General features: G+C 37.2%; 1 protein-coding gene across 10 annotated transcripts in view; it reads right to left on the minus strand.

The window, feature by feature from the left end:
* The window catches only part of MYO9B (myosin IXB), a 158,042-nt gene that overhangs the window by 11,991 nt on the left and 129,448 nt on the right, over window positions 1-16,603 (minus strand). For all 10 annotated transcript variants that reach the window (XM_007489758.3, XM_001369797.5, XM_007489754.3 and 7 more), the window contains 5 exons: window positions 10,638-10,736; window positions 9,720-9,893; window positions 6,062-6,103; window positions 5,620-5,731; window positions 2,090-2,160 (listed from right to left, as the gene is read on the minus strand). In XM_007489758.3, the coding sequence (XP_007489820.1) occupies window positions 2,090-2,160; window positions 5,620-5,731; window positions 6,062-6,103; window positions 9,720-9,893; window positions 10,638-10,736 (498 nt within the window). The remainder of the gene's footprint in view (window positions 1-2,089; window positions 2,161-5,619; window positions 5,732-6,061; window positions 6,104-9,719; window positions 9,894-10,637; window positions 10,737-16,603) is intronic.

Here is a 16,603-nt window from a genome sequence, read left to right on the forward strand (position 1 = left end):
AACAGCTTCCACTTACTCTTTTCATCTCCTCATCATTCAGTTGTCTTTTTAGCCCCTATCTCAGTGTAAGGGGCTGTCTGATGAGAAAAGAGACCTCAAGAGATTAAGCAACTTGCTTAAAGTCAATGATGACTTTAAAATAATCAATCCAATAGATTTTTCTGTCCCCACTATTCTTGACCTTCCATGACTTTCCCCTACCTAAAAAATAAGGCTCAAGTTCCAGCTTAGTTCTTCACCTCACTCTCTCTAAGAAAACAGGGACTATTCCCTCTTCTCCCCTCTATGTCTCAAAGCACTCTCACACCACTCCTTATTCTTTTCTCCTTCACTTTAGCCCCTGACTCTTCTCATCTAGACACCCATGGCCTCCCATGCTCCCAAGGTAGGATGTTCTCAAAAATCTCTTGATTGTTCTCTCATCTTCAGTTCATTTCTCTTCAAGCTATCAATCTATAGCTCTTTTCTCTTTCACAGACAAATTCCCAAGTGATCTCTTCCCCTTACCCCCCAAGTCTCACAAGATTTGTGTACTGGCAAATCTGACGGTCTTTTTTCAGTCCTCATTCTTCCTAACCTCTCAGAAGCAGGACACTTTCCATTCTTTTCTCCTAATACTCCCTCTTCTCTCGGCTTTCATGATAGGGTTCTTTCTCTCTCTTGTCATTCTTACTCATCTTATCTCTGTTCTTCCTTGGCTTTTTTTTTTTTATCAGCTATATCATGTCCCTAACTGAAGGTATATACCAAACCTCTGCCTTTGGTGCCTTTTTTTTAAACCATATTTTCTCTCTTGTTGACCTTAGTATTCATTATGTATTTATATACATATTGCCTCCCCTGTTAGGAAGTAAGCCTGCAAAGGGCAAGGATTTTTTCAATTTTGTCATTAGATCCTCACCACCCAGCCCTGTCTCTGAATCTTAGTAGGCGCTTATTTAATTAATGTTTGTTGACCAAGTCTAGCATGGCCCATAACCACTGTTGTACTAATCAGTACCTGCTTTTGATCCTGGGTAATTTGGGAGGGGGTGGTGTTGTTTATCTGGCACCTAAGGACATTCTGTCAAGGATTGGCATCTTTTTTGTGTAGATTCCCTACTTCAACAATTCTGATGGAGCTAGAAACTTTGCCTTATACTTTGTATTTCTGGTGTTTAAAGCCAGGGCCTATACACAGAAAGCACTCAGTGTTTAGTGAAAATGATGGTAACACTTGGTGGTAGGAAAAAAACTTGAGCTCAAATTCCACTTACACGCTAATGGAAGTAAACAGATTTACCTCAGAGTCTCAGTTTCCTCATCTACATAAATGGGGATAATTCTCACAATATACAACCAGGTGGCACAGTGGATAGAGCTCTGACTTGGAATTAGGTAGATCTGGGTTCAAATACAGCTCCAGACAATTACTAACTGTGTAACCCTGTGCACGTCATTAATCACTTATTAGTTTCATCTGTAAAATGGGGATAGTAACAGTATCTGCTTCCTATGGCTATTGTGAGGAACAAATGAGATAATATTTTGGGGCATTGTAAATCTTAAAGCACTACATAAATGCTATTATCATTATTATATATCTCATGGGGTTGTCGTAAAGCTCAGATGAAATGAAAACCACAAAAAATGTGGTCTAACAATGTATAATTGAAAGTCTGTTACCCTAAAAAAAGAACTACATATCCCAAGAGCTTACTGACTTCCTGTCATTAAGTACTTCCTGTAGACAGAGGATAAAGGGAGTGGACGTTGAGGCTCTTCCTCTCTTTTTGGCATGATGTAGCATCAGCGTGATGATGGTAAGGTGGGGAAATTTTGAAAATGGCTAATCAGCCATGGGCACATTGTTTTTATTTCATATCCTCTTTATTCCTTGATTTCTAATGATATTTACTAAACTCATAAAATATAATATTTTTATTATTAGAGATCAAATTTTAATTTTTACACAGGCAAGAGTCAGAAGAACATAGGCTACAGTAATGAGAATGGTCTCTTGGACACAGCCTAGAGTTCATAGAGACTACAGAGCTGTTGAGGGACACAGCTCTTTCCTCACCCCTCACTGGTAACTAATAACACTTACCTTCCTTCCAAAAGAGGAACAACAACTCTGAATTTTGTGCACACATTTCTTGTGGCAGGTCATCTTGCAAACTAGAAAAAAACAGGGAGCAAGAGTGAAGAGTGGTTACAATCCTTTAGACTTGGGTCAAGCTTTCCTTTTAGGACAAAGTAGTCCTTCTGATGATCCTTTAAATTACTACAAGTTTCCCTAAGCTGATTTATATAATCAGATGCATTCCAAAACATTAGAATTTAGCAAGTAGTTTCAGTGTTGTTAATGACTCATTACATATGGTCACATAACTTCACATCTATGTCTACTGGAAAACAATGGTATAATCTGGATGATTTCTATTGTATCTTTAAGAGCTAATAAATAGTTGATGGCTCTGATGATACTCATAAAAAAGTAAAATGGTAGGTCTCCCCCCACTCCCACAGGAAAGATAAAGAACACTATTGGTTTTAGGATGATTAATGTTATTCTAGTACAACAACAAAAAAAATTGTTTTCCTAGCCAAAAGCCAATTGTCATATATAAAAGTCCTTCAATTCCAAGGGGAAGTATGCTCTAAGCTCAGGGATTTTCTGTGATTCAGGATGATATACTGGCACTGTGCCACCCAAATAAGTTAGCAGCTTTGTTTTCAACAAGTAGTTTTTAATTTTTTAAATCTTCATTTCCAGTTAGAGCTAATTCCCCCCATAACCCAAGGTAGTCCTTGTAAGAAAAACAAAAAAGGAGAAAAAAAGGTATTTTAGCAAAAATGACTAATGAATGAATCAAGTCTAATAATACACATAATTTTCCTTACCCATAAGACTCCTCCCATCTCTGCAAAGAAGTGAGAAAGGTGTATTCTCTTATCTCTTCGGGGCCAAGCTTGGTCATTGTAATTACAACAGTCAGTTTTTAGTTCTTTCTTTTCCATTTACACAGTTGTACTCATTGTCTGAATTGTTTTTTAGTGTAGTCTACTTCACTGTATCATGAATGTATTTTCTCTTTGCATTCACTATTTCTTATAGTGTATTGATTTTTAAATTAATATCTAAATACTCCAAGTATTATATTTAATAAGATTTATTAATATTAACTTGAAGCAAAAAGGAAAATAAAAGGGTAGAGAAACAGAAAGAGCTCACCCAGCCTTGCATGTGAGAAAAAAGAGAGCGAGGGAGGAGTTACAAAAACTTACCATAACGTAAGAACACACATAAACATAAAGGGAAAAGGAAATTTGTATCAAGAAAAGAATTCTGGGAGATGGGAGTCCAGATTTTTCTAATTATTGTGAATCTTAAAACTACTCAGACTGTACTTCAGAAGATTTGATTAAGCTATTCCCCATTTTTAACAATGGAGGTACTTGGTCAGGAATGTATCGAGAACTTTTAAAATTACTCCAGCCTACTCAGACAGTGCCTTAGGGGAAGATAAAGTTATAAACTCCTGATGGAACAATGAAAATCCCCAACATATACTTATAGTGAAGCCAAAACCTTAAGCTAGGTGGTCTATTTTTAGATCTAATACAAAAGGGTGCTAAGTACCTATAAAGGCTAAATTAGTCACAAAAAGGTCAAGAGACTTACAAAAGGCAAGCTTAACAAGAGGTGTGAAATACTCCAGTTTTTTCCCTAACCAGAGAAGGTGAGAACCAAAGAAGATGAGAACTAATAATGGGCAGTCCTGGGAAAAAGTGCCTACTGTGATTGGTAGATATGAAAATTTAGGGGAGGTGACATAAGAGAAAAATCTCTTTAAAAGGAAGTGAGGGAACAAATTCAGGGGAATTGAATTCAGTTACAACTGGAATTCAGTTTGGAGGCTAATTTCAGTTCGGAGTGGAAGAACCCAGATTGGAGATGGTCTTGTGAGTGATAAAGACTGACTTGCTCTCCCTTAGGCCCATGCCTAGGCCATTTGGCCTAGTCCCTTTCTCTCTCTCTCTCTCTCTCCCCTTTGCTTAATTCCTTCATTTATATTAATTAAAATCTCCATAAAACCCAGTTGACTTGGGCATTTTCATATTTGGGAGTTTTCCCATGGCGACCACTTAATTTTAGATTTAAATCAAGACACTAAAATTTATCTTTACAGTTTGGCTGAAACCTTTACAGTTTTGGCAATTCACAGTCTTAGAAACCACATTTTCACAGTTACATTATACAGTGCCAATATTCTATTATAGCTATATATCATAATTTGTTGTTATTCCCTAATCAATTGGCTTTTTGTTGCCATAAAAAACAGCTACGAATAGTTTGGTACATATGGAACCTTTGTAGGTAACAAGGCTCTGTCTGCCTTTGCCTTCCTGAGATACATAAAACAGCTTTGTGAAATCTTTAGATTTTAGTCACTTCCTTGTTATAATTCCAAATGGCTCTCTAGATGGTTGTACCAATTTACAGCTTCAACAACAATGTTCATTATTATTATTATTATTATTATATTTTTAAAAAATCCTTACCTTCTGTCTTAGTATCAATTCTAAGACAGAAGAGCAGCAAGGGTTAAGCGATTGGGATTAAGTGACTTGCCCAGGTTCACACAGTTAGGAAGTCTGAGGTCATATTTGAGCCCAGGTCTTTCCATCTCCAGGCATGGAACTCTATCCACTGCACTACCTAGCTATCTCCCATGTATTTATTATTAGTGTACTTGTCTACCCACAACCCCTCCAATATATTCCATTATTTGTTACATTTGCCAGTTTGCTATATTATAATATAAAACCTTCAAGTAGTTTTGATTTATCTTTATTAATAGTTCTTTGGTGAGATCTATTTACTAAGTCAGGGTTAATGAAGAGAATGCTCACACTGCTGATATCATGTATCTTTTTGAATATTCAAATAGGAAGCAGGATAATAGAACAGAAAAACTCTGGTATCAGATATCTTGAGCTCTCAACCATCACTAATTGGCATATGATCTAGGCAAATCACTCAATCTCTGTTCCTCAAAGTCCTGCATAGAAAAAGTGCTTTGGAAAGCATTAAATACTTCACAAAGACAAGCTCTCTTTCCAGGCTAATCTCATATGTTCTGGGTTCTAGCCAAAATGGATTACTCACCCTCTCTCACACACATCCTGCATTTTCCCAACTCCATAAATTTGCTGATAAAGCTCTCCCCTTCTCTACCTCTTGTCATCCTACCCATTTTCAAGGCCTGCTTCCTATGTGACGTCCTCGTAGTTCCCCAGCTAATACTAAAAGACCCTCATCTCACAGTACTTTATATACTCACATTCTAATCTGTATTCCATTTATTTGGTTATGTCTTATATTCCTTACTAGACTTGTGAGCTCCTTGAGAGCAGGGTGCTTTGTTTATCTTTGAATCTGGCACAGGTCTCTAATAGGAGGCACAAGGCATTCATTCAGTATGATTTCACTAGTAGTCTGAGTGGTAATAAATCAATATAATTAGAAACATTGTTTGTGGAGCTCCTATAGAAGTCTGTTCAACAATGGGACTCACCAATACAAAGCAGTTTCAACCTTGCTACCTGATGGCTGAGCTGCCAGTAACTCACCATTGCAAAGAAGCGCTTTATCCATGGGCCAGATGAAGGACAGACAGTGCTCGCAGGACTGGGGGATGCTTACTTGGTAGCTTGCAAATACATGCCCATTGTGCTCCTGGATCTGAAACAGCAGCAAGTCAGGCCAAAAGGCAACCCTGCCCACCCTTTTTACCCCCAATGTTAGGGAAAAAAAATTAACTGAAGAAAATGGCTTTCCAACACCATGACTTCCTTCTATCTAAATTTTCCTAAGAGAAATAAAAAGGAGAATTTCCAGAACTCAATAAACTATTTTCACTGAGCTTCTCACAGAATAACCAAACCCAACTTTAAAACACAATTATTATTTGTAGCTGTGAGCTGTTGAAATTGCCTTTGCACAACTTTGGAGAGACTGGGTAATTTATAAACACACATGCAATTGCTTAATTTGAAAATTAAATATACTCACTGCACGATCTTGTTTTCGCTTTTTCTTCTGAGATTTGCTTTGCTGTGAGGGAAGATAAAGGACACACAACTATTTTTGAGTTTTTAATCATTTTACTATTTATACTATTTTGAGTATCTAAAAATATCTGCAAAATCTAAAAAGTTGGAAGAAATCTTGGAGACCACTGATCCAACTCATACTGGAACAAGAATCCCTATAGCAATGTATCTGACAAGAGGTCATCTTATATTTGCTTGAAGGCCTTCAGTAAAAAGGTAATCTATTGCTACATAAGCTTAAACCTGCCTCTTTTGTGATTTCTGCTCAGCGCTCCTGGTTCTGCCCTCTTACAGTCCAACCTCCCTTCTGATGATAGTTCTTCAAATATTTGGAAACAGCTATCATGTTCCCCCCCAAACTTGTCTCTTCTCTGGGCTAAACATTCCCAGTTCTTTCAATTGCTCCTTAAATGGCATAATCTTAGGGGTCCTTTCACCATCATGGCTGCCCTCCTCTGGACCTTCTTTAGTTTATGAATGTCCTGCTTATGCTTAAGATGTGATACCTGGAGTTGGACACATTATTTTAGATGTGCTGTGATCAGGACTAGATTCTATGGTCCGGGGCAATATGCCTCTTTTAACAAAACCCAAGACTTCATTAGTTTTTTTAAGGCAGTCATATTACACTATGGATTAAGTGTGGTTTCCTTAAAACCTACAGATTTTTTTCAGACCATCTGCTATATAGATACTTCTCTTTTCATTTTATATATGTGAAGTTATTTTTTAAACTCAAGTGTAAACACAGTATCAAGATTATTTTTCTTCTTGCATATAGATCAATGTTCTAGTCCCTCAAGATCTTTCAGAATCTCAACTTTGTTGCTAATGCTAATGCTAATGCTAATGCTAATGACAATGCTAAAATCTGGCACTAGGACAAGCACAGATGCTTGAGGAGCTTCTTTCAAGCAGAGTCAATCTTGGACCTAGCCATTTAAGTAGCTCTGCCTCTACCTAACCATGCTGTCGTCTAGACGGCATCTCTCCTTCTTTTCCATAGAACAGCATGAAAGATTTCAAATACTTTGATGAAATCTAGGTAAACCCTATCTTTCTCATTCTTCTGATCTACCAGACTAATAAATCTGTTTAAAAAAAAAAGATTAGTCTGGCATAACTAGCTGACAGTTATGACTATTTTCTTTCCTAGAGGTGTACTATCTCTTCCTAGAATTACAATATTTGGGATAGGTTCCCACTGGAGTGGCCTGAAGCCATAGCTGATCCTAGCATCTTCCTTTATTGAAAATTGGAAAAATTTCTGCCCCTTCTCCAATCCTGTGGAACCTTTTCTATTTTCCAAGATCTTTTAAAACTCAATGAATGGCTTAGCAATCACACCAGTCAATTCCTTTAATATTTTGGGATGTAGGTGATTTGGGCCAGATGAGCACTCATCAAAGGGAGTTGGTGTTGGCTATTAAGTCAAATTTGCTTCCTTGTATAAAGTTTTAAAATTTACCTTGCTTGTTATCCACACTTGGGACATTTGAGTATAGATATGTGAGGCCATGGATTTTTTCACTTGCTCCTTTCTTGGATTCTGTCTTCTCTGCATTTCAGGTTGCTTCTATAGCTATTATTCCTACCTTCTAGCTAAGTCTCTATGGTCTTTAGCTTGAGCCATATATGCAGCCAGTTTTATCCTTCTTCCTTCATTAATCCTTTAGATTAGATTTACAAGACTCTGGGCAAGCACATTCTTATGAGCCCTCTTCAGGTATATTCCTTGCCTGTCAATTCTTTTTTAAAGGTATGGTCTAGAAATCTAAATCTTATTCTTAGACACCAGTTTCTTTACCAGTTGTTCAATTCCTAAATTGATCTCTCTCCTGAAGCTCTTTTTGCTGACTGGCAATGTTGATGAACATACCATATGTGCCCTTAAGAATTTCAGTCTCTTGTCAAAGATTGTCACCTTCAGAAACACTTTTTGGATTCCTTTTGGCTGTAAGATCTATGCCCACATGTAAGTGACAACAGTTTGACAAGTCTCTGGAGTTTCTCTAGTGTACTGAAGATGCTCATTCTAGTAAACAAAGCAGGATAATTCTCCACTTTTATTGTGAGATCACAAATAGATGCTTCAGTATTCCTTGGCAAAGAGTCACCATTGGTCTTTGCTGCTTAACTGGATGACTTCTCTGGCTTGCCACACTTCTGGGTTTACATCATTGTTCCTGGGAGGACAAGTAGTTATTTCTTCTTGGAGGGTACAGTCCCCTCCTCTATGGGAGGACCTATCATAAGAACTATTACTTAGTTCCATGGCTTGACTTTCCTTTTCTCCATTGTCTGACATTCCACTAACCACATAACCTATTGACATAGGTCAAGAGCCCCATTTGTTTATTCTGGTCTCTTTTGTTTTTACATTGAAGCTATTAATTTTTTCTTTTTTTTTTTTAAACGGAATCCTTTAAAAAAGGAACTTGGTTAATGTGGAGAGTAGAGAATCATTCTTTAAGCTTCTTTTTTGGAGACCAGCATGCACTTTGAGTGTTGGTAATAGTCACTTACATAGCAGAAATACAAATACTGCACACTTTGCAAAACTATTCTCTCCCTCTTCCTAAATCATGCTTAATACTACTATATTATACTTAGACATATCCCCCTTAGTAGACTATAAGCCTTTTCAGGATAGGAACTATGTTCTTCATCACTGAAAGCCCTGGGCCAAGCACAATGCCTTGAATAAAAGTACTTAATACATTTTATTCAACTTAATTTCTCTGTCTCTGTGCTCTGACAGGCCCACTGAAAGTTCATCCATTTCTGTAACATACCAGGGATGGGAAGTATGGTTGATGTATTAAATACTTGATCAGATCAGTTAATGATCAATGTATAGGCAGTTCTAAGGGCAAGAGAATTACTGGGCCTAAGCCACAAAGGCTTAGCCCTCACCTTGTCAAACCTCATTCCTCTGAAAAGCGCATGTTAGGTGAATCCCCACCTACTCTGATCTTGTAATTGTCTATGCAACCAATGTAAATCAGCTATGCTTTGTTACTATTCATTGATCCTCACAATCCATAATAAAGTCTGGGGTGAGGCGCTGTAGTTCTCCTTCTTGTTTCCTGCAACCTTGAAGTTCTCCCTGCTGTCTCTCTCTTTATCTTTCCTAGTGCCACTCTTGGCCACGTGCTTTCTCTCTTGGAATTCTTATTTCCATGTGTTCTATTACTTCTCACATTTTCCTTTACTTATTTTTCTAAGGAAAATGTTATCAGGGACCAGCTCCACTCCCTATTTAAATTAATTTGTCTGTGGCTCTTTATTTATCAGCCATTTTCTCAGACTCCTTGCTCCTTTTGGAACCCAAATCCACTAAGGAAATCTTGTATGTAACAGCCGCTGGTCGACTTATAATTTCAGTCTGTGAGGGAAGACTGGCCAGTGACAAAAGCCAGCCTCACCAATTTGGTCTTTGAATAGTTCTGACATTTTAAATTTGCCAAAAACATCTGAGAGTTCCCATGTGAGGCCCTTAAAACCATTTGTATTTGAGTAGAGGTTGGAATTAGCAAAGATGTGTTAAGACTTTTTAAGTACTTAGATTTATGAATAAATGAGATAAGAATGTTAGCTTAGGCTGTTCACATTACCTTTGGTGGTTCAAAATCATTTTTTGTGTATCCTCTGGTGAATTCATCAAGAAGGGATTGGAATAGATTTAGGACCAAGTTTGTGTCTTTTTCTCCTCTTTCCATTGCCAGGTTATTTACCACAATCTGATAGTTTTCCATCAGATCCTTATAGCCAACGTGAATTTTTCCATTCTATTGTTTAAAAGTAAAATTTAAAGTATATGTACATTAAGATGTCCCATGTTTTCTATTATTGTACAACAGCTAACCAGTTACACTTAAGGTCATGGAAAAGTAATCAGGAAATAATTTTTTAAGTTGTCAGGCATTAGAGATGCTTACAAATTTCCACATGCAGATGCTGTTTTCCCAACTCCATCCTTCTGCTCATACTTGCTTTACTTTTACAACCCCCTCCCTACCCCTACTCTTTATCTCCCCAGAAGCCCAGCATTTAGAGCTGGAAAGGTCCTTAGAGATCATTTGGTCCAGTGCCTTCATTGGACAAATGATGACATACAGACTCAGAGAGGTTAGGTGTTTGATACCCAGGCAGAGTGGGTCTTGAACCCAAGGATTTTAACCTAAGCCTAGTGTTTTTTCCATGACATCATGCTGCTCTTCAACCTCTGCCTGTTATTCAACTGTATGGACACAGCTCAAATGCCATTCCTTGGGGAAGCCAATCTAGGTCCTCTGTAGGAAATGATCTTACCTTCTGTCACACTTTGTACCTTTCTTATATTGTATTTGGCATCATGATTATTTGTATATCTCATATCCTCTCTACAAAACTGAAAACTCCACAAGGGGAGGATTGGGTCTTCACACTTCACATCAGTATTTTCCTCTTCTACCCCTCCCCCAACTCCTTTATAAACAGCACTCTCCTATATCAAGTTAAAGCCCAAATTTATAAGAAAAAATATTACTTACTGGAGCAGAATACATAGTCTTTATATTGCTTCTAAACTTTTCTGTGGCTTCAATAAATAAGCTTTCAATGGGAGTCTTCTGAGAGCGCAAGTCATTTATCTGACAGGCAAAAATATATAAAATAAATTTTCTTTTAAGACAATAACATATTTGGATTATGGAGAATTTGTAATTTCCGGGAGATAGAAGACTACAAAGGAAGTTAAATGGCTGTTTTAAGTATTCATTGGTTCAACCTCAAGGCCATTAATTGTGCTCTGTCATTTCTTTCTGGTATTGGGTTTTTTTCTACCCACTCACCTCTCTAAGTCCTATTGAAAGGGAACTAGGCCAACGAACCCGGTGTAGATAAAGCACCCTTCCTAAGCCAATGAACCCTGTGTGATAACCGCATTGACCTCTCCACCCTGTGTGATAACCACATTGACCTCTCCACCCTGTGTGATAACCACATTGACCCTCGGTAAGCTCCATGGTCAGCCCCAAGGGTATTTAAGCCTGCCTGAAATGTTGTTTGAGGAGGAACTCCCTTTGGGCTCCTCCCTGCGCCTGCGAAGTGTGTTACAATAAACTACCTCTCTGTGCAGATTGCATCGTCTGTTCTGTTCCTTTGGACCCCTAAACGGACCCTAACACTATGATTTGCAATGTGGTGAGCTCCTGCTTCAGTTTTTCCAGCTTCTGAGCCCTTGACTTTGCAATGAATAGTTATGAAAATAAGAGGTCCTTGGTAGGGAAAGCTTCCTAGACAATGTGGTAGACTATGAGAGGGAGGATTTTCCACCTCCTCAATCAGTTTTCTCCTTGTTTCTCAAAATTTCCCATGCTTCCTTTTCCAGGTAGAGGAGAAAAGAGCATAGGACTTTACAAATACTACACACATCTGTGATTTCATCCATCTGGGTCTTTTTGTACTCCTATGGATCCTAACAACCTGACAATCTTAGTGGATAGTTTAATGACTTGCTGTGGTCAACTGAGCTGACCCTGTCCTGGGGGAAGGACAAATACACCAGGCCTGAAGTCTTTCTAGCATCATAGAATCTATCAAAACTTTGGTTCTGCCAGGAGAACATTATACACTGTATAGTTGGAAATTCTTGAACCCTTAAAAACTACATTACCCCAAATTCCTTTCTGTATTACCTAAAATCCTTTCCCCTTTTCCTACATCCTCACGTTTGCATGATTGTATTTAAGTGTGCTGTGACTCTTCCCACACTCTCTTCTCTTGCGACTGGGTTGAATTTAGGTAGTTCTTTTACTTTAGTTATTATTAATAAAACTTTATAAAATATAGTTATTGAATATTAATTTAAAAGCCCACATTATGGTGATCACAAAGGGACAGAATTCTCAAATATTTTAAAGAAATTTTCAGTTAAGTTAGTAAGTTTTTCACTGGCCACCCAGCCCGCCTGTTCCCGCCACCATGACCATTGCTGTTCTGCTCACTGCCTTGGCTGTTGCTGCCAACTCAGCCTGAGCTGTACCTGCCCAGTCTCTAGCCCTCCAACAGCCCATGACAAGACCCATGTGCCAATCCAAGCCATGTTTTTTTCCCCTGGAAGGGTGATATTCCCTATTCCTTTTGGCCACCTCCCCACCCCACACTCCATGTGGGTTTTTCCAGTCTGCCCTAGCCTTTTTCAGCTTGGATAAAAGAAACCCCATCCCTTCTGGTTTTCAAGCAGATTTTTTAAAGCTGACCCTGGACTCCTAGTTTAGAAGGCTAAAGGTTTTTCATAGGAAGGGCAGTTAGTTCCACATCAGTAGATTTAAAGTCCATTTTGGGGAATAAGGGTGCTTTTTCCTTCTTTCTCTTGACCCAAAACACAGAGAAGTACTTTTTCTCTCATATGCAAATACACTATTGTTTTCCCTAGAAGTTTTGCTTCTTTCTGTTTACTCTGTAAATAAACCCCATTTAGTGGCTTTCAAGAAAAGTGCTATTGCAAAGCATACTTGAAACTCTGAAACAACAGTTTGAGTTGGTAGAGCTAAAAAGTGCACTGTGGATCTGCTTAATTCTTTTCCTGGGAGTTTTTATTTTCATTGGAGATTTCCCACTTTATTTCCTTTGCAAGAATATGTCACAAGCTAGGCTGCTTAAACTACAAACCAACCTGAAATATTTTGACAAAGTTCTCAAACAGCTCCCAGTTTTAGGATGTTTTTTCATTCTATCATTCCTGGGTGCACTGGTCCTTGCGATTATCTTGCCTGAAATTCAGGGGAGAAATTCATCTCCCTACAACCCCTTGCCATTTGGGCCTGCCTAGTCTCTAAGATTCATCCAATTTGTGATTTCTCCATACTATGCTAAGCGAGGAATTCTCCATCACTATGGGAAATCCCAGAAATGTGACAAAAGGAATTTGAACAGATAGAGAAAGGAACTTTAAAGAGTTTGGAGGTGAAGATTTTAAACATTTTTAGACCTCATTGTTTTAAGAAAGGCTCTGTATCTTATTTTTTTTTTTTGCTGATTGTCTGCTTTAAGATTTAATTTTGTTTTAAGTTTATTTGTATTAATCTAATCAATATCTTTCTGTTACACTAAATCAGTTTAATTTACTGTTTTTAAACTATTAGATATATTCTGTTACCTTTCCCCTATTACTATACTGAACAAAATACTGTTGTATAAGCCCATAAACAGTCTTTTTTTTCATTTTGCAATTGTCACATAGATGATGGATGGACTCCGTCAACCTGGTTAACAACCTTTGGTGATTTTAATGAGCTAAATATCTAAAATTGTTTTTAAGGGATCTTCAGATATTATTTTTAGATTTTTTTCCCCCAAAAGCTCTGACTGATCATCTTGCCTGCCTCTGAGTTATTTGTAACAAGAGGTAAAGGGTCCATTTTAGTAGCTGAAATGAAGTACAATTATATCCCCACCTCTGCATCTGTAAAAATGTAAATGGATGGGACATAATAGTCTCATACCAAAGGAGCTGGGAAGTTGTTACTAGGGCATGGTACCCCTGGATGGCTCCCAAGAGGGAGCTTCTCTCATTTGTAACTCTTCAGCTTACTCTACCCTTCCACCAGAATGATCTAGATTCTTGGTGATGTTTTCTTTTAGACCCAACGTCAACAGTACATAGATTTGTGTCCTTTCTAGACTCCTCTGCTACATTTTTGTAATGATGGCAGTAATAGATTTTTTTTTCTTTAAATATCTCAGCCAAGGTTGAAAGATTGCCACACCCGAAAAGCTTGTGACAAATATCCATCAGTTCATAGGTTTTAAAAAATGTCACATGGCAACTCATATGAAAAATGATAATGGGTTTGTTATTGTCATTAAATGAGTTATTATAACTGTGGATTTTTATACTTTTTATGAATGTGCATTACCTGTTGTATTACTGTTTTATTCTGAAAATCATTTGCATTCACACAGTGGATCATGGCCAGGTTAAAAAAGGAAATGGATCTCATTTTGGGTGAGAAACCTTTGTATTCTACCTTTTCTTAGATAACACAGTGTGTCACTGATTGTAAGCTATATGTTTTTGATTTTTAAAAATGTTTTATTTTGTTGTTGCTTTCATGTGCAATATAGTATTTCAGTTTGTATTTGAAGCACATATCACCTGTATTGAGATTTTATTTAACTTTTTTGATTTTGCAGTAATATGTTTAAAATATACAATATACATTTTTTCCCCTAATGTACAATGTACATCCAAAAAACTTTAGACTATAAAAATGATGTCATTGATTGTTTAAAAATTATGGAACTTTGCTTAATGATTCTGTCTGATTCAAGGAGAAGGGAATACAAAAAGAGCCAATGCACAGTGACAAAGAAGCACAAAGCTTAACTGCATAGTGCCTATTGAGTGCAAAGTCAAAGAGATCAATCCCAGTGGGATTGATGTAATTTTGAGTCAAGATACGAGGACTTGAATTTGTTTGGAGTTTAAGGTTGTAGTTGTTTGACATATGTCAAAGGTAGGTCTTTCTTGTCACTCATTCTACCAAGTATCTCAAATTTGGCTCCTACCTGGCTCCCATAAATCTAGTCCTTTTTCTGTTTTTCACAGTGTGGCAAACTTTCTGTAGTCCTGGTTACTGACTGGGTAAGTGCATAATTACAGAAATCATTTTAACTGGCCTTGATACAAGGACCTGCTATAGGTTTATTTTCCTTTACTTAGAATTTTTATACATAAGACTTTGATATTCTATATTTTATCCAGAAATTATTTTTTCTTTTTTCTTTGGATTTTTTTGATTTCTCTTGATAATTGATTCATATACCTCATAATTCAGTCATGCATCCCTAAAGTGATCCCTGTGTTTTTCAACATCCTCTTCAGGGGGGAATGGATTATTATTATTATTCTAAAATGCAAAGTTTAAATTCTTTTGAGAGAATTTCAGGATAAGAAGCATGTTACCTCTCTGAATCCAGAAAATGAACTATTTGGAGAAGCCTGCCATGAAGATGCCTACACAGTCCACTGCACCAGAAGATCCAGAGTGAACTTTGGGATGTGGTGATTTGAACTGTGTGGGGTTGAATGCATTTGTTTTTGTATGTATATTCTTATGCCGAAGGGGACTGCCCCCTAAAGTGGCTTTTTGTCAATGCGCCTAGCAATCATTGGTTTTGTTCTCTTTTCCTTTTATCCCGAAATTATTGTAATTTAAAAGTTGATTATGTTAAATTATCAATTGGGGAGATGAGTCTTCCAATCATCATCGGGGGGAATGTATAATGGAAAATCTGTTACCCTAAAAAAGAACTACATTTCCCGGGAGCCCACTGACTTCCTGTCATTACTGTAAGGAAATTGTAAGGATGATATTAGAAAATAAATACTGTTTTATTAGTTTAGGAATAAGAAGTAAAGTGGCTGATTTGAGAAAAGAACTGGCGTTTGAAGCAGAGTTGAAAGCATGTTAATTTCAGATGTGACAGTTAAAACCGTTTTTCTATGTTAATTACTCTCTCTCACATTTGGCAGAGATATACTCTCAGACACTCTGTCTTAGGGCTGAAGGAGGTAACATCTTTGCCTCTCTCTCTGTCTGAGGGAAAGATCTAAAGGAGATCAGTGTTTTCCTTTCCCAACTTGGGAAACACTATTGAATATCTATTGTGGTTTTATAGATTGTTTAACTGAGATGATCAAAGAAAAAACTGGTCTTCAGACTCAGAGTCCTAAACTGGATTCTTGTTGAAACTCAACCAGCTATTTTATAATTTGAAGGCAAAGTTAAGATATTTATAAGGATAATAACGGTAGTTTTTTATTTACATAGTATAAATTTGGGTTAGTCAGATCAGGGAGGATTAGTGTAACCTGTGAAACACAGGAGAAACACTTCCTTGCAGAACCTGAGAGTTTATTTGGGTGGATTTAGAATCCCTTAGAATTAGAAATCCTTTATTTATCCTTATATTTCAATGAACATTTTATTTTTATAATAAGAGTCTCTTTAGCATCCTTGTACCTGGAACTGAAGGAAAGTTCACATTTAAGCTTCACTTCTTCACTGAGGATACTTTTGATTACAGCTATCAAAAGTATCCGAACAATTTTGAACCTATATTGGAACAGTTTTTCCATCTAAATATTTTATTTTTATTACTCCCAATTTATTTTTACATGACTTACTTCCTGTAGATAGGGGATAAATTCAGTGGGTGGTCCTGCGTGGGCTGCTCTTTCCTTCTTGTCCCAAGCATTGTGGTGGTCAGCGTGGGGGTTTTAATAGGATGATTAGCCATGGGCATGTGGTTTTATTTTGTATCCCTTTTATTCCTTTATTTCTAATGATCTTTAATAAATCTCTTAAAATATAAGATTTTTATTATTGAGATTCATTTCAATTTTTAGAACATACAGAGTGGAGATTCTGCCTACTGCTTCTATGAAGAAATTCAGACCTCTGACAAACGAAATCTACATGGATAATAAATATGGGAAAGGGGAAGAACC

This window comes from Monodelphis domestica, chromosome 3 (genome assembly GCF_027887165.1).
Source record: "Monodelphis domestica isolate mMonDom1 chromosome 3, mMonDom1.pri, whole genome shotgun sequence".
Lineage (NCBI taxonomy): Eukaryota > Metazoa > Chordata > Mammalia > Didelphimorphia > Didelphidae > Monodelphis > Monodelphis domestica.